This window comes from Cavia porcellus, unplaced genomic scaffold, assembly GCF_034190915.1.
Source record: "Cavia porcellus strain 051 isolate PalLab524CR breed Dunkin Hartley unplaced genomic scaffold, mCavPor4.1 scaffold_4, whole genome shotgun sequence".
NCBI lineage: Eukaryota > Metazoa > Chordata > Mammalia > Rodentia > Caviidae > Cavia > Cavia porcellus.
The window spans coordinates 84,126,955-84,149,609 of NW_026947487.1; the positions used below are offsets into that span (position 1 = coordinate 84,126,955).

Genomic DNA, 22,655 nt, shown 5'->3' on the forward strand with positions numbered 1-22,655 from the left:
CCTGACTCCTATCTTTTAATTGTGGCCAGTTTAAAAAAGGACCATGGAACTGCACATAATGGTGCATGTCTATATTCTTAAGCACCCAAGAGGCTGAGACAGGAGGACTGCCATGAGTTTGAGGCTAGCCTAGACTGGACAGCAAGACCCTGTCTCCCCGACCCCCTCTAAAAAAATCATGGGGTATGCAGAAGTACCTTTGGCTTACTGTTTAGAGGATATTTCCCTCTGGTGTTAGTAAAATAAGGTTAGGAGAGCTCAGGTGTCTTTTTCCAGCTCTGAGAATTTATTGTGGTAGCTACTGCTGTGTCATCTCTGAGTTTCACAAATTTTTGAGACAGGTGACATTATTGAAATCCTGTACCTTATAGATCCTTTATCATATAGATCACCTACTCTTATCTATAAAGCAGGAGCAACTAAATATTGTTAATCCTGAAACAACTTTTATTTATTTGCAGTGCAGTGCTAGGGATTGAACCCAGGGCCTCATGCATACGAAGCAGGCGTTGTGCCACTAAGCTACATCCCCAGCCCTAGGACACTTAGGAATAAAAGGAGGTGCTTTGAACTTATGCCATAAGCACACAACCCATGAATGTTCCAGCAAAACAGGCAGCAGGTTTGGGTGGCCTCCCCCTCCCTTAGGACATAGCTGGCTGGTGGCACTGAGTGACCCAACATGAGCTGCCTTGTGATGAGTACTCTGCACGGTCTTATCCTGCAGTTCCTAGAATTCACACAATTCAACAACTGTGGCTCCCCACATCTTTTCCAGATGAGTTCTTCCATTTTATTTTTGTAAAAAAAAACAGTCATAACGAACCAACAGCTCACCAGGCAAAGTCCTACTCCCTCCCTCCATGTCCCATGTGACTAATCAGCAGTAAGGGAGAAGCAGTCACACTGATGTTGGCTTTTCCCAAAAGGAAAATTACACATCAGGAACTGGCTGAGGGAGTGGGACCCAGAGAAGTCTGACGTCAGTGAGAAGGTGCTTAAAACCGATTTGTTAAGTAAGTAGGATGTCTGAAATCCTGTCTCCCTATAAATGTCTCCCTCCAGGTGACAGGTTGGCTGGGGAGGGGAGGATCAGAAAAGACAGTTTGTGTGCTTGCTCAGCTCTCCTGGAACAAAGCCTGAGATGAATCTGGGTGGCTTGTTAGGCTCATACTAGGGTGAGTCAGGGCTGCAGGTCTGAGTCTTTGTTAGTGTATTTATGCTGGTGAGAAGGGTGGGACCCAGCCGAGGATGCTGAAGTCCTCTGAAGCCCCACATTCCCCGTCATCTTCTGGAAAAGGGGGCTGAGGAAGAGGTTGCCACTGTTGGCCCTTGCCAGCCATCACAGCCACTTCAGGCCTGTGTCCTTCGTCAACCTGGGGTAGCAGGTGTGGCCACACTGAGCTGACTCCATGCAGGGCTCTGCCTCAGGCTCAGGCTTTCGGGCCCCTGTACTGTGACCCAGCAGCAGCTCCGGCCCCAGGGTGGGCCACGACACAGGTGCTTTAAGCGTAGCCACCAGCCACCTGACTGGTGGCAGCGTTGCTCCCCACTCCTCGCCAGGCCTGGAAGCTGAAGAACGTGCTCACTCCGTAGGCGATCATCACCAGACAGGCAAAGAACTGGGAGGGGTGCCAACGCGGTCAGAACAGACACAATAGGACACAGTATTGGTCAGATGCAAGGACAGCCTCGTGAGCCTCGCAGTAAAACCCAGGGCACCACCCGTCCATTAACCATGAGGGGCTGTTCCAGCACCTCCTCCCTACTCATGCGCCAGCTGCTTGCTGTGGGGCTGTGGATGTCCACATTCCGTCCAAGTGAGTGACAGAGCCACATAGGCACTGTGGGTGGTGGCACCATGGACAAACAAGAGTATCAAACTGGACAGTTAAAGGAGTACCATGGAGTAGGTCCTGCTTTAGATACCTTGCAAGGACTCCGTTTTTAAAAGGTGACATTCAGGGGCTGGAGATTTAGCTCACCGGCATAAGAACCTGCCTTGCAAGCAGGCAGTTATGAGTTCGATCCCCAGTACTGATTTTTAAAAAAAAAAGTGACATTCAGCCGGCTTGGTGGTGCACTCCTATAATCCCAGCACTTGGGAGGCTGAGGCAGGAGGATCGTTGGAAGCTTACCAGACTGGGCTACAAAGTGAGCCCAAGACCAGTCTGAACTGCATAGCCAGACCTTGTCTCAAAAAGACAAAAAAAAAAAAAAAAAAAAAAAAAAAAAAAAGTGACATTCAGTGCTGAAGATGCAGCTCAGTGGTAGGCATTTGCCCAGCTCATGCAAGAGCCTGGTTTGGTCCCCAGTTTTGCAAAAAAAGCCACCCTGGAATTTTTCAGAACCAGTTCATACCAGTACTTTTGTATCTGTATCTGCATTCAGAAGCTCCATGTTTCAATTTGTCCTCTGACCAAATTCACTGAGTTTAAAGTCACCCAAGAACTGCCCCTATCATGGGCGTGCCCATGCCCCCGGGCATGTCCCTTATAAGAGGATGGTGTGCAAGGCCTTGCAGAATAAAGCATGACAGGTATGCAAGGGACTGAAGACACTTTACTGGTCACTTGATAGAGGGGCCCCAATTTTGGGCTTCAAAGGAATGTGTGTGAATCCTTGACATTCTTTAAACCCAAAGCTTTTGTAATATGTACTTCTCAAAGGGGTAGGGTCTGTAGTTATTAACACTTTAAGGTGGCAGTGTTGTACAACTTCTATTGGTTATACACATCATTCCTAAGCTCCTCCAGGTTTTGGGTTTGTTTTCTTTTGTTTGAGACAGGGTCTCACTATGCATTTGAGGCTGGCCGTGAACTCACTATGTAGCGCAGACTGGCCTCAAACTCAGTGATCCTCATGCCTCAGCCTCCAGAGTGCTGGGATTATAGGCATATGCCCAGTTCTCCTCCGGGTTTTACTGGGCTAGGAAGATTGAGAGCAATCAGGTTACCTACAGAGACCCAGAGAGATCATTTTGTGACCACTCAGGAGGTCCCCAGTGCTTAGCCTCAGACCAAGAGGACTGGGGAGTTCAGAGTCAGGGACCCTGGCATACTCCAAGGGACCTACTCACAGAGGCAGCCGAGTGCTGGTTGTACTGCCGGGAGCCCTTCAGGGATGTCTGGTTCACTGCCGCAGCACAGGTGATGAAGGCAGTGATGTAGAGCACAGTGGCAGCGACATTGAAGATCATGAACTGGTGGGCAGGGAGAACAGGCAACATAAGGTGACTTTTAACAATTTGAGGAACCATGGCACCCTTCAGTAGGCGGGGGGAGGGACAGAAGCAGTTGGGTCTTTCCCATTAAAAAGGGCTCGAGGCAGCAGTCCCCACAGAGGCCACCTAAGCAGGGACCAAGGCTACAGATGAGAGATGACGGAAAACCCTAAAGTGACCAGGTCCAGGCAGTGGTAATTCACAAGGCAACTGGCCATCCGTGACCATTTTATTTTAGTTTTACCTCTTTTATTTGCAGTAAACCTGGAGTCTCACACTGGAGACAGTCTTGCTGAATTGCCCAGACTGGGTTTGAAGCTGCAATCCCCTGGCCTCGGCCTCCTGTGTCACTAGGATTTACCAGCATGTGCCACTACACCCAGCCATAACCTATCTTTGCCTGTACCAGCAAAAGAAACAAGGGCCACTCCTCCATGTGTGGCTAAGGACACCATGTGTGTCCTCCCTGGCACAGTGGCTAGTCGTAGGGGTGAGGCCTGCTGCCTCGAGGGGGAGGAATCTATGTGCTTTGGGCTACATTTTAAGCTTACAATCCCAGGGTCGTGACCTTAGAGGTCCCACATGCAGCTAGCAGGATGCTGAGGCAGACTGGCAGGAGGGAGCCCTCATCTTGCAGCCAGGCCCCTCCCACACATGGGTTCCCTAGAACCAGTTAACTCTTCAAACTGGTGGCCCTCAAACATCTGCTTTGTCCATGGCTATTTTTAACTGCCAACATTAGATTTCATATAAGAATTTGAAAATTCCATATAAAATTTTCATATTGAAAATTCTTGGAGAGCTGGAGGTGTAGCTCAGTGGTAGTATACTTGCCTAGCATGCACAGAGCCCTGGGTTACATCCCCTCACCCCCAGCACTGCAAAGAAAAAACAAAAACAAGGGTTGGCACCAAGGGGCCTCTGTCCCACAGGCAACAGGTGGAGCTGAGGAGATGTCGCTCCCCCTGGACCAGTGCATGTTGGGTTTTCTAGAACCCGCCTGTCCCTCCTCACTCACCTGTTGCCTGGGCCCATCCCACCCAGCCTTCTGTGCTTGCAGCTGAGTCCTCCCTCCCCACCTGTCAAAGTCCCAAGCACAAAAACCGCGCCCGACATTGGCCTAGAGGATGGGAGCCCCCTTCCACCAACAGCTGCACAGGAGCCCATATCTGTGCCTCCAAGATGCAGGAGATTCCAGCTTCTCAGGACCTTTTTCCTTCTTAGAGGCTCCAGGAACATGGGGCAGGGGGCTGGAGCCCTGACCTGGAAGTCAGGCCGCCAGCTCCTCACCTTCAGGTCTCCCCCCTCAAGCCCAACCACTGCTGCACACCCTGCCTGGCTCCTGCAGTGATGTCAAGATCTAACAAACCCATTCTGTCTTGAGGATGACTCACGTTTCCTCTGCTTAAAAAGTCATTGAATTACAAACAATGCTGCCTAGTCCCAGCTTTGCTGGTCTTACAATCATGTGCCTCTCTGCTCACTGAAAGGCTGGACCCCAGCTGCAGGGATTTTCCGGGTCAGAGAAAAAAACCCAGCAGCTTTCTCTGTCTGGCCAGAGCACTTTCTACCCTTCTCTCAATCCTGTGCCCGGCAAGGAGACACCTGTGGGCAAACTCGGAGTCCTCGAGTCCTCTCCTGAGCTGCAGGACACAGCAGGGAACAAGGGGAGGCCTTCCTGTGCAGGGCTGGCTCTAGCCTCCAGCTGCCTTGTGGGGTCCAGCCAAATTCTGACTGCCCACACAACCCACTCAAATTCTGACCACTCTCGAAAAGGAGAAATAAGTTCAACATTCCATATGGCCTCTTGTGAATCCACCCAACAGCACCACCCCCTGCCCTGACAAAGTTGAGCATGGTTCTCAGCAAACCACACCCCTGTACCATCAACCCTCCCTTCCACGCTCCACAGGCGATCCTCCTGCCTTAACCTCCTGAGTAATGGGATAACAGGTACCCACCTGTAACTTCACTTATTCCACAGGCCAGCTGAGGGCAAGCAAGTGGCACCCCCACCTGTCACTTCCCATCTGGGGAATGTCACAGTGGTCCCGTCACAGCTACTTCCCGAGGCCAGAGAGGTCAGCCTGGAGCCACCTCAGTCCCCCCACCACACTCACCACCAATGGCCAGGGCACCATGTACAGCTTCATGTGCAGCTGAAACAGGTAGATGATGAAGAAGATGATTGTCACCAGCCAGAGAAAGACAGCAACGAACATCACCCACCCGTAGGCCGGGTACAGGTGGTACGGGGTATCAGCAATCAGGGCCCACACCAGCAGCCCCAGCACCTGGAGGGATGAGACAGGGTCAGAGGTCCCAGAGCCCCACAATTCTGGCTGGAGGCAACAGATCAGACCCTCAGGCCTTGGCCTTATTTCTCATTTAGTCAAGAAATACTGATTTGCCTCCCACTGTATATTTCTGTGCTAGGGCCCCTGCCTGATCCCTTTTTTTTGTTTGTTTTTGGGTTTTTTTGAGACAGGGTCTTGCTATGTAGTTCAGGCTGGTCCTAAACTCACTGTGGAGTCGAGGGTGGCCTCAGTTATTGCAGCAATCCTCCTGCCTTAGCCTCCTGAGTGCTGGGATGACAGGTGTGTCACTGCATTCAACCCTCTTCATTCTTTTCAGTCTAGCTATCTCTTATCTAAGATAATATTTGTTCCAAATACCTCCTGTGCTCCTGCAGTCTGGGTTCAGACCCGTTTCTGGGCTCACAAGGGCCCTGAGGCACCATCACCCAGTAAACAGCATCATAGTGTTTCTTCTCCCCAACTGAGCTCCTGGGTCAGAACCATGGCTAATCTCGAGACACCCAGTATAAGACTCAGGCCCTGCCAGGTGCCTAGCAAAAAAACTCTGAGAGGGAGATCAAGCCACCAGCACGGCCTTGAGAGATGGCCTGTCACACTCTCACACAATGGAAAAAGAATGGTATATGTATTTTCCACTCAGCTGGTCCCCAAAATGAACATCACCAGGGCCTTTGGGTGACCTCCCACCTGACCCCTGAGGGTTCCTTCTCTATGTCAGGAAAACTGAACCTCTGAGAAGTCAAGGGGCCCATCCCAGATGCAGCAAATGCCTGGCTTAATGGCTCCCCTTCCCTCCAGTGTGGCCCAGAGTTTTGGTGGTGCTTGTGAAAAAGAGTTCAGTGGCCACACCCGCCTCACAGCACTACTTAAAGATCATGTGGCACAACAGGAGTGTTTGCTTTTGCTTTTATTCCAGAAGAGGCTAAGTGTGCTGGACTGCATAAGTCCAGCCCCTTGGGCAACAGGAATTCTACACAAGCAGCTTTGCTGGGTGCCCTCACGGGGCCACCTGGGGGGCCTGACAGACTGCAGAGGACCTGCTCCAGGAGAGGGCCAGGAACTTGGAGGGGCTGGGGAGCAGTATCTTGCCTGTGACTACCTACCCTAGGCCTCCCTGGCCCTTCCTACCCTTTCATGCTAGCTGAGCTTCACTAGGCTCGGGCGTCCTCTTTTCTACAGAGTCGACCACTGTGAGGACAGAAGAGTCTACCACTGGGCTCTAGAGGAAGGTTTCTTTACTGATTGTGGGACACACAAGGGGAAGGGCTGTCTTCTTCGAATGACCGGCAGGCAGGCATGTGGCAGCAGCTTAGGGCAAGTGTCTTAGAAGCAAGACATACCTCTAGCTGCTAGTTTAAGGCAACAAGTCTGCCTGGCTGCTTGCACTAGGTCAGCAGGTATATAAGCCCCCAGACCATAAGCTGGGGTGCAGTGCTCACCTGAGGGCAAAGGATACAGAACACAGCCAGACCTGGGGTGCCTGCCAGGCATCCCAACCGCAAGCCACTCTCAAGCACCTGATGGGGTCTTTCTGTTTGGGATCCCCACCCGTGTAGGATCAGGATAAGAATGGCAAGCACCTGAGCTGCCCAGGAGTTCAGCAACCCTGACATCTTTCCCTCCTCTTCTTCTTCCTCCTCCTCCTCCCCCCAGAGGATGAATGGCCCACTGGCAAAGTGGCAGGTAAAACCCTGGGCTTGGCCTTCAAGTCCTCACCACATTGTGTGACAACAGAAAGTACCTTCCTTTCCGGGGACTCCACCTAGAAACCTTGGGCAGGTGGGCCTACCAGCCTCGGGCCCTGAGAAGTGTGTTTTGCACACTGCTGCAGCCCCCTGCCTGACGCACATGTGATACGATCAATGCACGCATGCTGAGGAACTCATGTTCTCTGTCCTCACCTATGGAACAGGTCAGAACCTGGCCCCACACAGAGCAACATAGAGACTGCTCGTGGCCTTGTCCCCCAGGCATTCAAGGGTGGGCTTCACTCTCAAGTGAGAGGTCCAGGACAGGTGTCCCTCTAGGGCTCTGCATTGCTCTCTCATGCTAGGGTAGCCCCACCCCACACTGTATCCTACCAGTCAGGGCCACCCTATCTGTGCCCACAGCTGATATGGTACCCAGCAACCCACTTCACACATCCAGCTAGAGGCAGGGCCTCATCAGTGAGGACCAGGGCAGGATGCCTCGGAACAGGCTCCCACACTGTTCCAGCCACCTCTAGGTCACCCAGCCTAAGACAGTCACGTCAGGGGGGCCAGGATCCCCAGTGCTGGGTAAGGTTATGGTTTTGTTTGTTTTTGAGACAGGATCTCGCTATGTAGTCCAGGCCAGCCTTGAACCCACTCTGTAGCCCAGGCTGGCCTCAAACTCACTGCCTCAGCCTCCTGAGTGCTGAGATCACAGGTGTGTGCCACCATGCCCAGCAAGGTTATGTTCTGAGAACAAACACTCTGAAGTAATATGCTCAGTCTCTTTTCCAGGTGAGAACTGGGCATGTAAAGGACAAACAACTAGCTTTTATCTCCAGCAAATTCCTAGGGGCCACTGTGTATTGCCTGGTTCCCGACATCCAAAAGGAAGTCAGAAAATTCAGTGAACTGAAAATTGAGAGAAAATAGATCCATGTTTATTTACACTCATGTCTACCTGCCAGTCCCTCGTGCAATAGCTTTGTCACTGGAAATGAGTGCCTGGTGCCTCCTGTTCTACACCAGCATGGGACAGGGACTTTTTCCCCTATGGCCTTCTCACCAAGTCTGTACCTTTTGTTATCCCCACTTTCCAAACACAAGCTCGAGAGGAGGCGTGCCTACCAAGGCAGGGCAAGACTGGAACCCGGGTGTGTCCTTCCCTGGAACCTTGACACTGTGAGTTCTGAGTGATATACAAAAACGAAGACACTGGGGCCAGGGATTTAGCTCAGTGGCATAAGTGTGTGCCTGGCAAGCACAACGTCATGAGTTTGATCCTTGGTACAAAAAAAATAAGGTACTTCAGCTGGCCCTGCCACGCCTCTAGCCCCAACCTGGCTTCTAGTTCAATAAAGTCAGCCTGCAGAGATGAAGCCCAGATAAGCAGTGCTAATTTCTAGTGTTCCTACGGGCTGTGCTGCCTGGCCCTATGCCCAGGGCACCGCCTCTGCTACTGCTCCAAAACAAGGACGGTCCACTAGTTATTGAAACCAGACAGACAGGTTCCCAGTGAGACCCTGCTCAGGACAGGGAAACCTCCGTCCACTGACACTTCACTGGCCTGGGAGGCCTTGCCCAGGACTCCTGAGGTCCTCACAGCTGGGGCCCACAGAATCCCCTCCTGCTGTGGACCCCACTCCAAACACAAGAAAATGTCAGAAGACTTGGCTGATCAGAGGGTTTCATGCTGCTGTCCAGAGCAAGAACAGGGCCTCACCCAGGGATCCCAGCACACAGCCTCCATCCAGCACCCTCCTCTCCAGGTCCAGCATGTGTGTCTCCTGTGCATTCACTGTAGCGTGGCACCACTGCTCATGCAACTGGGGCTCACCTGCCCGTGAGGAGAGCCAGAAACAGCCCCGAAGCAGGACCATGCAGGTGAGTGACAGCTGAGTGCCACAGAGAGAGATCCACTTGAGAAGGGTTGAGGGAGAGGGTGTCTCTGATACCACTATAGATACGGAGCTAAGAAATCTCACTGGAAGGAGATGAGACAGCAAAGACCAAGGAGGTGAGGGAGGGGCATGTGGGTCCCAGGGAAAAGCAGAACTCTGTCCTGTGTGTCCATCTGTCCCTATGGAGTTTCCCTGAAAGTGTCTGTGCATACATCTGTGTTACCGTCTCACACACAGAGTCAAACCTCACTCCTTCTAACCTTTGAGACCCCTGCAAAGCCTCCCCATGCAGGTACTGCAAATAGATGAGAGCTGCAGTACCCCAAAGAACACAGCCAGGGATCCTCTGCATCACCAGTTTTTAAACAACTGGGTAACAGAGATGTTTTTATGGAAACCACCTGCAGGACCAAAGCAGAGAATTTGTCACAGACACTGGCCAAGAGGCATTCCGTTTCAGCACAGCCCTGCCACTGACCCCAGCAACTGCCCACAGGGACAACACGACCAGTGGCCTGGTCTGTACAGTGCTTGCCCTTCCGTGACTCAGCACAGGTCTCCCCAGTAATCTCCTGTTGTGGTGGCAGTGGCGTCCCCAGGGTATGACAAGTCCTCACCCCAAACCTGCACTGGAGAGGGGGTCTTTGTGGATGTCTGTTAGTGAGGTCACACTGGATCAGGATGTGCCTGATCCCATGACTGAGCCTTTAGGTAGGAAATCAGAGCACAGAAACCCGCCCAGGAGAAAACCACACGAAGCCAGAGCCAGTGGCTGGCACAGGTGTCCACAAGCTAAAGATTACCAAGGACTAAGATAATCACCACCAGATGCCAGGAGGAGGCATAGGACAGATGGAGTCACCTTGCCAATGCCTTGACTTGAGCTCCAGCCTCTGGGGCAATGAGACAATACATTTCTATTGTTTTAACTACACCACCCAGTTTGCAGAACTGTGTCTCAGCAGCCCCGACAAACACATTTTTGTGAACTGCTCCCTCTACCTGTGGCATGCTATCATGCTCCCACATACTGAGTGGTCCACTGGCCTCAGGTACAAGGGACTGAGCTCAAGCTCAGGCCCTGCCGACATAGTAGCTGAGTAACTTCGAGCAAGAGACTTCGCCTCTCTGTGCTTTGAGTCTTCACCTTCTAAATATGCTTACTTCATAAGGTAGCTTTGAGGTGTTGGGCAAAGTGGTTCCCAGCAGAACACTAAATTCAGCCTAGGTCCCCATCCTCCCCAGGGGGAGGGCTGGGAACACAGCTGGGGTCATTTTTGGTCTTCTGAGGGAGTTGCATGCATGGCTCCCAGGGCTGTGCCACCACAGTGAGGTAGAAATGATCCCAACAGCAGTCGCAGGACCCACAGTGAGGCTGCTGGGCTGAAGGCGAGAAGGCCCCAAGGTACAACCCAGCCCTATGGCATCCTGGGAGCTGCACCTCGCAGCTCCTCCCAGGCAAAGCGGCCTTGGGCAGACCCTTCACTGAGGCCTCAGTATTCCCTCTACATGGAGAAGGCATCTACCAACTCCTAACTGCCACGCTACTCCCCTGTGGCCCAGGGATAGCACCCAAAGGCTCCCTTTTATCCTTCTCAGTTCCTCAGAGAAGTGCAATGTGGCCTTGGGAGTGAGAATCACCAACCATTCTGAGCTGTTTCCTTGGAGGTGGAGAGGGAGCTATGCTTATCCCTGTCACCTCCCAGGTGTGTCCTGAAGGAGACCCCCAAAGGAAACAGTAAAGACCACAGCAATCATGTGGCTGGTGGAGAATCCAAGGCATGGTGGGATGCGGATCACAGCATGAGGAAGCCAGGAGCCTTGGAGCTGGGCACAGGGAAGGCAGCTCAGGCCTGGGGGATCACACTAGGGTCTTAAAATCAGCAGCTGCCGAGGCAGACAGGTCAGAGAAAAGACTAAAGTGGCTCAGGGGAGGTTTCTGGAGCAGAAGGGCAATCTGCCAGTATCTGTTGGGGACTTGAACCTGGGGCAGTCAGAAATGCTAATTCTTTTTTTTTTTTTTTTTTTTTTGCCTTTTTTCCTTTTTATCGGTACCGGGGATCGAACTCACGACTGCCTGCTTGCAAGGCGGGTGCTTATGCCACTGAGCTAAATCCCTAGCCCCAGAAATGCTAATTCTTTAAGCATTAGGAAACTGAGTTTTCATGTAACTGACCAAATGTTTTGGGGTATTTTGTTTTGTTTTATGAGGTAGGTTCTTATTATATAGTTTAAGATGGCCCTGAACTTACTAGATAGTCCAGGCTGATTTCAAAACTATAACAATCCTCCTGCCTCAGCCTGGGATTACAGGTATACACCACCATGCTTAGCTAAAACAACTACTTTAGAAACATCGTGGGAGCAGGGGCCAGGGATGGCTGGGATACCAACATGGCCAGCCCTCCAGCCCTCCTTCTCCAGCCCTCCCCTTCCCACTGACTGCACCATCCAGCAAACTGAGGCCCAGGTAACCAGTGACCTCTCCTGGGGTTCCTCTCACTCAGGACACATCTGGGCAGCCTGAGGACACTCAGAACTTGGCCTGGCCAGGCCCAGTCTCCACCCCCGCCTGGCCCTTCTCCTTACACTGAAAGGGACTTTATGGGGACAAAAAGCCACCCATTGTATCACAAGAAACAAAGGGGCAGGGGACAGAGGCTCTGGCGCCTGTGCGGGCCACACCACCACCATATACCACCACCACCACCCCGTGCCAGGAGAGGGCGCAGGAAGGCACCTGGAATTCCCACACTGGGTGCTGAGCACTCATCCTGGAGCCATGTCCGCTCCTCAGGAAGCCCAGAGCCAAGACATAGCCAGCCAGAACCGCTGTGTCTGTGCACCTCAGGGCCTTCCTTTTGCCAAAGTGGTCACTCTGCCACAACAGCCCCTCCCGAGGGTCCCACTCCTGTGCCAAGGACTGGGCAGTCCAGGCTCACCACAGCATGAGGAGGTGAAGACCTTGGCTCAGCCTTGGGCTGGCTCCATGGCTTTCAAACACTGGTGCAGGAAGACCACTGTATGGAGAAGACCTCACAGTCCCAGAGGCCAGAGCAGAAGTGGGAAACGGGAGGCTGACTTCCCCGTAGTTCTCTGTACAGGAAGGGGCTTTTGGGAGCACCCAGAACTTTCCTGAGCCTCGGTCCCTGCAGGCACTGACATTCTGGGTGACTTGAGCAAGCCTTGCCCATCTCAACTCCAAGAAGTGGCTGGGAGCCCTCTCATGCCACCCGTGCACAGGATGGCAGGGATGGAAAAGTTCATTAGGTGTTTGGCACAGCCCTCCCTCCAAATTAAAGCTGGAATGTGCCAGAGCAGCCCACGTCTGTCCCCAGCCGCTGTTTCCAGCTGCTCACGTGCTGGTGCTGCCTGACCTTCAGCTGTGCCTCCAGCCCCGCCCGCCCCTCCCTGCTGAGACCCTGGCTGCACCCTGGTCTTCTTCCTGGGCAAACTCTGACCCAGCCCAGCAACAAAGGGCTGGGGCCCATTCTGTGAGTAACACAGCTGAGTTCACTATGCGGCTAAGAAAACAGCTCCCTTTCGCCACCACTACAGAGGCTTCCCAAAGCAGGGGAGGCTAGTATGGGGGATGCAAGTCTCTGACACCCTTCAGAGAGGGAAATGGGGGCCCTGGAATTCCACTGGACCTGCTCATCAGCTGACAAAGAGCGGTCACTTGACCCTGTCCCTCCCTGACACAGGCCACCCAGCCAGTAATACTGAGCTGGTCGCTATGTGATCCAGGAAAAGTGCTTTCCTTTTGCACAGGTGGGTTTCTGCACAACACTAAGGATTTCACTCTGCGCTTTGCTTCCCCGCCTTGGCCCCACGTGTAGATACTACCCATTGTCACAGAGCTGCTTTCCTCATTTCTTTGAAGGTAGGAAGGTAACTTTCCTCACGCACCAATGGGTCCTGACTTACGTTAAGCAGTCTCTAGTCATGGACCTGCATATATCCTGTGCAACTGTGGTCATTTTTAAAAACTTACATCATTATTAAGCAGGAAACCTGGAGAACTCCACAGCAGCTATCTATAAAATTAACTGCAATGATACTGTAACAGTGTTGTTACATCGTAGACAGAGACTCTCCCCACTTCTGGAGCACTGTTTTTATATTAGTTTCCCCTTATCCATGGTCTCCCTTTCTGTGGTTTCAGTTACCTGTCCTCAGTGAATGTTACACGAGAATTTCCAGAAATAATTATTTCTTAAGTCTTAAATAACTTAGTACGACTTATAGTATATTGCTAGTTTTTCTATGTTATTATTAATTTTTGTTAATCTTCACTGTGCCCAATTTATAAATTAATTCTTTTTCATAGCTATGCTAGTACACAGAGAATCTCAGGCGTCTCCTGGGAAATAAAGACACATCCTTGGGGTGAGGTGTTGTATCCACCAGCCCCCTCCATGAGACTGCCTCCTCTATAGGATCTTTCAGGATGTGATGAACACAGATGATAAGAAACCTGCCAGGGTCTATGTTAAACTTCTTCAGAAAACAGCAATAAGAAAGGTAAAGGAGAAGTCCAAAAAAGTAATGAAATTTACATAGCAAAAAGCACTATGAGTTTAAAAAGTTTAGAAAAAATCTGCATATCCCTTAGAGCACCTGGCACTGGACAAGTCAAAGACCAACAACTCAGAGGAATACAGACAAGGAAATACAAAGGGCTCGAGCATTTTTTAAAGGTCAGTCTCATTCCTAAGCACAAGGAACGTAAAACTACACTGACCTGCCATCCTGACCTGCTGACTGGGACATACCCAGGAGCCTGAACAGTCACCGTGCTGCGGAGGCCAACCTGGGGGACCTGTGACCTCTACAGAGCACACTTGGCAGTGTTCAACCAAATCCCAAATGCACAGGCCCCCTGACCCAGGGGTCCCACTTCCAGAAATGAATCGCACAGAGCACAGACACATTGGTGGTGTTTGCTCCTTGCAGCAGGGTGTGAAAAATCAAGAAAATAGAAAACCCAAGCAACTGTCAACAAAGGAACTGGCCACAGATCACTCCCTGACTGCACAATAAAATACTAAAACACAAAAGGCCAGGTGTGCTGCTGCCCATCTGTAATCCTAGCAGTGGGGAGGCTGAGGGCAGCAGGAGACTCAAGAGTTTGAGGACAGCCCGGACTGCCCGGCAAGTCACTGCTTCAAAGAAACAAAACAAAAGTTATGAAAAGGAAGGAACCTCAGTCTCTGCGCTGAGAAAGACATGTGTTTACATGAACAAGGAAATGTGCAGAGGACAAGCTATCTCTTGGGTAAAATGAGGACAGGTAGGCCTAGATACCCACCCACATTTACATATATTGTCTTATATTAAGGCCTTAAATGGTATATAGGGAACAGAATAGACCTGAAGTCCTCAGCTCAAGCCAAAGAGAGACAGAGACTTTTTAATTCCCTTTTCCACTTTGTTTTATTTTTGAGCACTGGAAACCTATGTACAAAACTGAGAGTGCTGGGCATAGTGGTGTACATCTGTAATTCCAGTTACAGATGGGGGTGGGGGGCTGAGACAGAAGGCTCTCCATGAGTTCAAGGCTAGCCTGGCATACACAGTGAGTTCAGGGTCTACCTGAACTACATGGTGACAGACCCTGTCTCAAAAAAAAAACAAAACTAGAATCAAACAAATGCAATGGTGAACTAGGTGTAACAGAACATGTCTATATTCCGACCTACTACATAGGATGAGGCAGGAGAACCTCAAGTTTGAGGTCAGCCTGAAGAACTTTGTGAGATCATATCTCAAAACAAAAATAAATCAGCACTAGGGATGTAGCTCAGTGGTATAGCAAACACTCATCTAGCATGCCCAAGGGTCTGGGTTCCATACCAGAAACACGAAAACATAAAAACCATGAGTCTGCTAGAAAAATCAAGAATGGGCTAAATAAGCTGAGGCTAGAGACCCTGTGGAATACTCTACCATAGTTAAAAAGAAGGCATGGCTGTTCTGTCAGGAAGAGAGCTCAGACGCACAGGGTGTGAAGAAAGCAACTTGTTGAACAATGGATATAGGATAAAATTTTTAGAGTATACTGAAAAACTTAGGTGGGGTGGTGCACATCTGTGACCTCAGCACTCAGGAGGCTAAAGCACAAGGATCACAAGTTTGAGCCCCACTTAGGCTTCATACAAGTTCAAGGCCAGCTTTATATAGTGAGAATCTGTCTCAAAAAATACCAAAACTAAGCCACATCACCTGTAATTCCAGCACTCAGGAGGCTGAGGCAGGAGCACCACTGTGAGTTCTAGGCCAGCCTCAGTTACATAAGTAAGTTCATAAACTACTAAGCGTAAACCACTAAGTAAGATCCTATCTCAAAAAAAACCAAAACAAACCCCAAAACCTCAACACCCCTCACCAAAAAATGCACAGAAAAAGGCCTGCCGACACTCCAATATAGCTGTCCCTATAGAAAGGATGACCCAAGTACATCTTTAGCTTTGTCTTTCTAGGTTTTTGTTTTTAAGGATGATGTATTTACAGTCATTATGTAATTACAAAGGAATTCCCAAACATGCTACATCCCTGCTATCCTCTGCCGACACAAACAGGGAACCAAGGCCACAGTGCTCTCCAGTGAAGCTGTTCAGGGGCAGGTAGGGCCCCCTGGGCCTGCTCAAGGACACAGAGCCACCCATGGGTCTCAATGCTAAGGAAAGCTGTGCAAGTCCTCAACATGCAATCCCAAAGCAATGGAGCCCTCTCACAACCTGCAGAGGTCAGCAACCTAGGCAGCCCCTCGGTTGGTCAGGATGAACTTCAGACTCTGTCCTGTCCCCTGACTACAGAGGGGTTGGCCTTGGGAAACCTCTAACATTCCTGAGTGCTGGAGGATGGAGGGGGCAGTCCCAAGAGGGACTGAGCTCCCTATGTTGGAAACATACGCTGCATGGAAGATGCTACTCTTGAACCTCTTATGCTTGCCCAAGAGCCCACGGATCAAGCTGAGGGTGGTGGTGCATGCCTTCCTCACAGCCCCGATCACCACCCTTCTCCACAGAGGCTGGGGAGGATGGAAAAAAATCAGAAACACATGCATAATTCACTAGCCTTTAGTTGATACTTATCCTAAAAGGCCTGAGGATCTGCCTAAGCACTAATCATACAGCCCACCACATTCTTCCACCACCTGGTCACATAAAGAACCGAAGAATTAAGAACTCCAGGCTTTATCATCAGACAGAGTTGTCTCTAGATCAGATGGGCCTGCAGGAAGCTCAGCAAAGAACCTACAATCTTAAGATGGCCTCGCAGCAGTCCTCCTGCTTCAGTCTCCCAAGTGCTGGATTACAGGCATGTATTACCATGCCCAGGTTTGTCTGTTTTTGAGACAGGGTCTCACTGTGTAGTCCAGGCTGTCCTTGAATTCACAAGCATGCTTTAGCCTCCCAAGTGCTGGGACTAGAGCCTCGTGACACCCACACCTGGATTCTTCAATTTTTTAAGCCTATCTTTAAAGTCAATTCCTCCCTTCAGATTATCAACTTTTAGAAATTTATATAAACTTTTCTTATGTGGCTCAGTATCATCACCATCTAGAGTTCTTTCTAGAGCTAGACAGGTAGAGAATGGTAAATCAGTGACTACAACCAGATGGCTGTAAGGAAGGGTGACAATGGCTCTGGAGGACAGGTCCATCCCAGGTGAAGGAATGTCTCCTTCTCAAGCAGCTGGGGGCTTCCCTCCTACCCTTCCTTCCTCCACAACAACTGCTGGGGAAGCAGAGGGGTCTGATGTGGAAAGAGCCTGCTGCCTCCACCATGCAACCCTCCTTGATTGCTGGAGAACAGGCACTAGGCCTGGGGAATCCACCACTTGCTCCAAAACACCCCTGTGCAGGACAGCAGTGAGATCTTGAACAAAGATCTGCCTCTGAGCCTCAGTGTCCTCACCTGTGAAAAGGAGAAGAGGACACAAAGCCCTTAGCAAGAAGCCTGGAGCCTGCTGCAGGTGACCACAGCTGTCCTAGCTTCCTGACAGAAGGAGGGGAGCGTGGGGTGAACCCCTGTCTCAGACCCAATGGAACCACCCGTTGCCACAGAAACAGCTTAGGAAGCAGCTTCTCCAGGCAGAGTGCTGAAGGCTTTGGGATGCTGTTTCCCAGACTCTGACAGGGACCACAGCATGGACGGGGGCAAAAGAAGTCGCCTGTACACACACCCAGCCTGCACACACACCCAGCTTGCACACACACCCAGCCTGCACATACACCCAGCCCGCACACACACCCAGCCCGCACACACACCCAGCCTGTACACACACCCAGTCAGGAGGGCACCAGTGAAAGGTCAACCGGAAGATCCACCACAGGGCTCTGAGCTGGTATGCATTCCACCCGGACCTCAATGCCTGCACCTGGGTGAGGAGACCCAAATGCACAGGGCAGGGCTGAGCTCACACAGAACCCCCAAAACAAGAGATAAACCTCTTCCCTCCAAAAAAAAGCCACTGTCCCTTCCAACCAGAAAACCCTTATTCCAGTTCTTTTTGTCCCTTTAGTGCAATCCTTGTTCAGATACAAAATGCTCCTGACCTGTCAGCCAAGAGCCAAGGGCTAACAGAATCAGGACCCTCAAAGCCATCCCCATCATGCTTGTTCCCAAGCTCATGACCTGCCCCCTGCAAGGGCTGCCAACAGAACCAATCCCAGGCTGGCAAATGTGCAAAAGACCCCAGGGTTTATGGACCCCGAACCTGCATGTGTCCTTCAACTCCAGCTTCCCCAACTGCTGGCTACTCAGTTGCTTTTCCCCTTGACTCTTCCATCTTGGAGCCTTGACCACCCTTTCCCTATCTGGGCCTCAGAGTTCCACCAACTGCCTGTTCAGTAGCCACCTCCTCCAGGAAGTCTTCCTCCAAGCAAGAACTATCTCCCTCTCAGTTACAGCTTCCTAAACCACTTGGCTCCTCCCATCAGACACTTCTTATTAAGGGGTAGGGGCCAGCACTCAGGAGCCTGGCAGCAGCTGGGCCAGTAAGCTCCTCCATACCTGCTCCTGCAGGGCTGCTTTTGCCTTAGGGAGGAAGGGGGATATCAGGACTTCCGCCTGCTAGGCAGGTACTCTACCACTGAGCTATAGCCCCAGCACCCACAAGCAGATTTAAATTTGTCTCCGAAGACAGTGTCACCCCCACACACAGGACAGCCTGACCAAAAAAAAAAAAAAAAAAAACAGAACAAAAAAGCCCCACTCTAGGAGACAAGTTAAATATGTTAAATACGTAGATTTCTGGCTGCACTTCCTAAGATTCAAATAACAATTCATTTTTTTCCGGGGTGGGGTCCAGTATCTGCATTTTAAGCAAACCCTCCGGGAGATTCCGCAACTGGGGTAGAGGAGGAGGCTGCAAAGGGAAACGGGAGATATCCAAGGATGGATGGGGTGGAGGTGGGCTATTCTGCGGGAGCCGAGACATAAGCCTGATCTCAGCCGGAGTGGGCACCCTGGTGACCACCCAACCCTCCAGCCTGGGCCTGGAAGCCTTGCCAGCACCCAGCAGTAAGGGGGGCGGGCAAGACCCACTCGCTGGACGGTAAAGGAAACTGGATCCAAGTCCACCTCCAGGTCCACCCCGCGCTCTGAAGATGGATCGGGCCTTCAGCTGGTGGTGGGGAACACAGAGGGGGCCACGGGACAAAACCGAACGCCCCAGGCCCGACGCGGGTGGTGGAGGAAGGAGGAAGTGCTTTCCTTTCGTCACCTCCACCAGAGTTCGACCACAGAATCGGGAAGCAGTGCGAGTCCCGCCTCTGGCTTCCCGCAAATACCTCCCTGAGGGCTCAGGGTGCAAAATCGCTCGGCTGGCGGTGCCGGCCAAACCGGCTGGCACCTGGCAGGTCACCCAGAAGGAGCCAGAGGGCGCGTCGCGCGGGAGCCCTCGGGGCCGTACCAGGGCGTGCGTGTGTGGTGCGGTGTACGCTCAGCTGGATCCAGAGAGTTTCGGAGCCGGGAGGAATGGGGCCAAGAGTGGACTTTGACTTATTCTGGGTCCCCTGGAGGGCTGCAGCATAGTCCTGGCCGAGAGGGGGAAGGGAAAGAGACAGACCCACCCGGACAGAGCTATGTACAGTGATTTGAAGCTAAGTGGGTGCTGTGCTGCCCTGCTGACCACCTGGGGCGGCAATGACGGGCACTGAAGCCAGGCACCCCGATTACGAATGACCAGTTGCATGTACTAGCAGGGATAGCAACGAGTGCCCCATGGTAAGAAGGTTCCAGATGGGCAGCAAAGTATCCATCCTGGAAGCGCCCCCAGCGTGAGCAAGGCGCATCCGGGCGCGGGAACCTACGCTGGGGAGGTGCTTGGGTACGAAGATGGGGCGCCGCTCCGGAGTCACCCATGCTACCCCAGAAATGGACTGTTCCCCGCCCACCCCAGCCCGCTGGGCTGCGAGCGCTCACCAGCTGAAGCAGCATGAGCACCCCAAAGGTGGAGCGCAAGAAGCCCAGGTCCGGACGCAGCGAAGACGCCGAGGCACCCGCACCCTGCGCAGGGCTGCTGGTCCGCGTGCTCACTTTCGACGGAAATTCAGCCATGGCGGCTCCGCTCGAGTCCCGAGTAGGCTCTGGCCTCGTCGTCGCCTTCCCGCAGTGGGTGCGGGTTCCCAGGGCTCCGGCTCCCGCAGTGAGCTCAGTGCGCACCGCGTCCGCCTGGGAGCCGGAGCGCCAGGTGCGGCCGTCCGGCCCCGCCCCGTCGTGAGCACCGCCCCTTTAACCCTTGCCTCGCCGGTGGCCGTAAGCCTTCGCAGGTTCCTTAGCAGCAGCGGCTGCTACCCACAGGTCGGAAAGTGAGGTCGGGTCAGCGAGACAACTCAGCCGTCCTGTAGCCTTTTTCAGTAGCCTCTTCCCGCCACTCCTCGGCTGTGCGCCTCCGCGCCCTCTCTCCTGGGTCCGTGCCCTAGGTGCCGCCGCTCCGCTCGTGGACCCCTCTCCCCGTTGCAGCCCAGGGTTCTGTGCCAGCGGACCAGACCCACGTCTCTCTAGACAAAGCTGGTGTCTCCTGCACAAGTCCGAGTACTAGAAATGGGTCTGGATAACCTGAGAACTCGGAAGAAGGTGATGTCCTTTTATGGCAGTTGCGGCAAGGATCGTTCTAAATACAGGAATTTAGGAGATGGGTGAGCGTCACCTCACCTGCCTTACAGAGGTCTGCAGAGCACCGGTGGGGAAGAAACCAAATATTACGTTGAAAGCTGCAGCCATTCGGCAAAGGGAAGTGCCACCATAAGATGGTAGGTGACATCAGGCCTTTGATTTCGGTCTTTGTGTGCACCTTAAATCTCATGCACGTGTGCGAGCACACAGATGTTCACTCGGATATTTCATGCATTTTTTCCTCAACCCATGTTCTCCCAGTGCCTCCTAGACGTCAGGTCTCTCCCAAAAAGCTAAAGAAGGCCTTTGTGGGGCTCCTTTCCTTGGGTGAGACAAATTATAAACCAAGGAGAAAAGCAAACTTCAGATGCCAACAAATGCTAGGACTAAAATAACAGAGGGATGTGACCTCGGGGGCCAGCAGGAGATGGAGGATGAGGGTTGGGCAGGAGGGTTTGAAACAGGATCTCACTACAAAGTGCAGGCTGGCCTTGAACTCGCTTAATGTAGCTAAGGAAAAAAACCTACACAAGGAGGTATGCAGACACCCGAAACTTAAATTGAGGGCACTCTTGGGAAGGTCTGGTGGAGCTTAGCTGGTGTGAGGGCCTTGAAGGTGCACAAAGCCATGCCATTTGAGGAACAGCAAGAAAGTCTCTGGCAGGACTGGAGCAGAGGGAGGGAGAGATTGGCTGCTGCAGGAGAAGTGGGAGGTCACACAAGGCCACTTAGATGATTGGGTTAGTGTGCTGGGGCTGCTGTGTTGAGTTACTACAAACAGTGGCTTATAATTAACAGCAATTTATTCACAGTTCAGGGGACCAGCTCTTTATTTGCAGTCAGTCCCAAAGAGCCTACACCAGGGTGTCTTCTGGGCCACCCTCCCTCGGGAGGCCCTTGGGGCGAATCCTCCAGCTTCTGTTAAAGGCTGCTGTCTCCATGCTCATATTGCCACTCCATCTCTGTATGTATAAAATATGTGTAGATAAGCCTATTTTATAAGGACACACAGTGGAGTTGTTTGTTTTTGTCTTTTTCATTTTTTATTGGTACCGGGGATCAAACTCACGCCTGCCTGCTTGCAAGGCAGGTGCTTATGCCGCTGAGCTAAACCCCCAGCCCCTGAACAAATGGTGGTTTGACTGGGGTTGTTCAGAGTAGTCTCCTCAAGTCAAGAATCTTAATTTAGTCACTTGATTTCATCTGTAAAGATTCTTTCTTTCCAGAAAGATTCTTTCTTTATCCTTAGAGCCTTGCAGGATCTAAGGATTAGGAGGTGGTCATTATTCAGCTTACCATAGTGATAAAGTGCTTGACATTTATTTTAAAGACTGGAGGGACCTGGGAATGTGAAAATATCTCTGGCAGATGCTAACTTAGTTCTTTCCCACTCACATGATGGACATTCAGCCTTGTCTCCTCTATGCACCTAGGTCCTCACCCTCCGTTACCTGCCACACATGCTCTGGTAATGGGCAATACTTTCTGATAGCTGCAGAAGTGTTACCCAGAGACTGGCCTCTCTGTGGACCAGTCACCCTAGAACAAAGCTCGGGTGAGTCCTTAATTTTATTATGACACAGAAAACAATGAGGTGATTGTTTCTGAAGCAGATTCTAAAACAGTAGGGGGTTTTTGTGTTGCTTTTGGTTTAGATTTTGTTTTTTTGGTTCATCCCACTTTCATTCCTTCAAATGGCAGCAACCAAGACTGAATCACTGCACTGTTTTTACATTTTGACATTTTCTTCAAACCAATTTCACTCGCCCCCATCAAAAAAAGGACAGAACCCATTCTGGGCTGGAAGCAGCTGCCCACTCAGCTCTCCACTGGCACCATGAAGGCCTTGGATTCTGGGGATGGGTGACAGGGCAGAGCCATGCCCAGGAGGAGGAGTCAGCCTGCCTGCCCCCAGACCTTGTCTCTATTCCCAGGGGTCTGAGGAGAGTGCACCCAGAGAGCACCTGCTGCACATCTGCAGAGGCTGCTCTGTGTTGAGGCCCCTCCGGTGAGCTGGGTCTGGGCCTGCTGGAAAGGCAGTAGATGTTTAGTGGATACCATGAGTGCAGCAGGACCTGAGGTCAGACTTCTGAGCTGTGTGCCAAGCTCAATGTCAGGCTGATGTAGGAAACAGAGACATAGACCATAATCATTTGTGATCTCGTTATCCCAGAAAAAGAATGGAACGCTGTGTGAGAGGGTAATCCTGAGAACTGTGGAGTATCATCAGGTTAGCCCAGTCAAGGAAAGGATGAACATTTAAACAGGTACCTGAAGGATAAATAAAAATCAGAGAAATCTGCCATATATGCAAAGGCCTTGAGATGTGAAAGACTTGATTTTAACCCCTTGATAATATAATGGTTTCATTATTAAAAACAAAAAATAAGGCCAGG

The 22,655-nt window shown here is 51.6% G+C and overlaps 1 protein-coding gene and 1 long non-coding RNA gene across 2 annotated transcripts in view; one reads left to right on the plus strand and one right to left on the minus strand.

Moving 5' to 3' along the window:
• Nucleotides 1–768: 768 nt before the first annotated feature.
• Nucleotides 769–19,836, minus strand: Pllp (plasmolipin). The gene is made up of 4 exons (XM_003472070.5): nt 19,567–19,836; nt 5,344–5,517; nt 3,080–3,202; nt 769–1,622 (listed from the first exon to the last, which is right to left on the minus strand). Exons 1-4 carry the CDS (start codon nt 19,699–19,701, stop codon nt 1,506–1,508), a joined length of 549 nt encoding a protein of 182 aa, XP_003472118.1. The 5' UTR covers nt 19,702–19,836; the 3' UTR covers nt 769–1,505.
• Nucleotides 19,837–19,845: 9 nt separating this feature from the next.
• The window catches only part of LOC134475748 (uncharacterized), a 30,324-nt gene continuing 27,514 nt past the window's right edge, over nt 19,846–22,655 (plus strand). The window contains exon 1 of the long non-coding RNA XR_010046978.1: nt 19,846–20,396. This is a non-coding gene — a long non-coding RNA (uncharacterized LOC134475748). The remainder of the gene's footprint in view (nt 20,397–22,655) is intronic.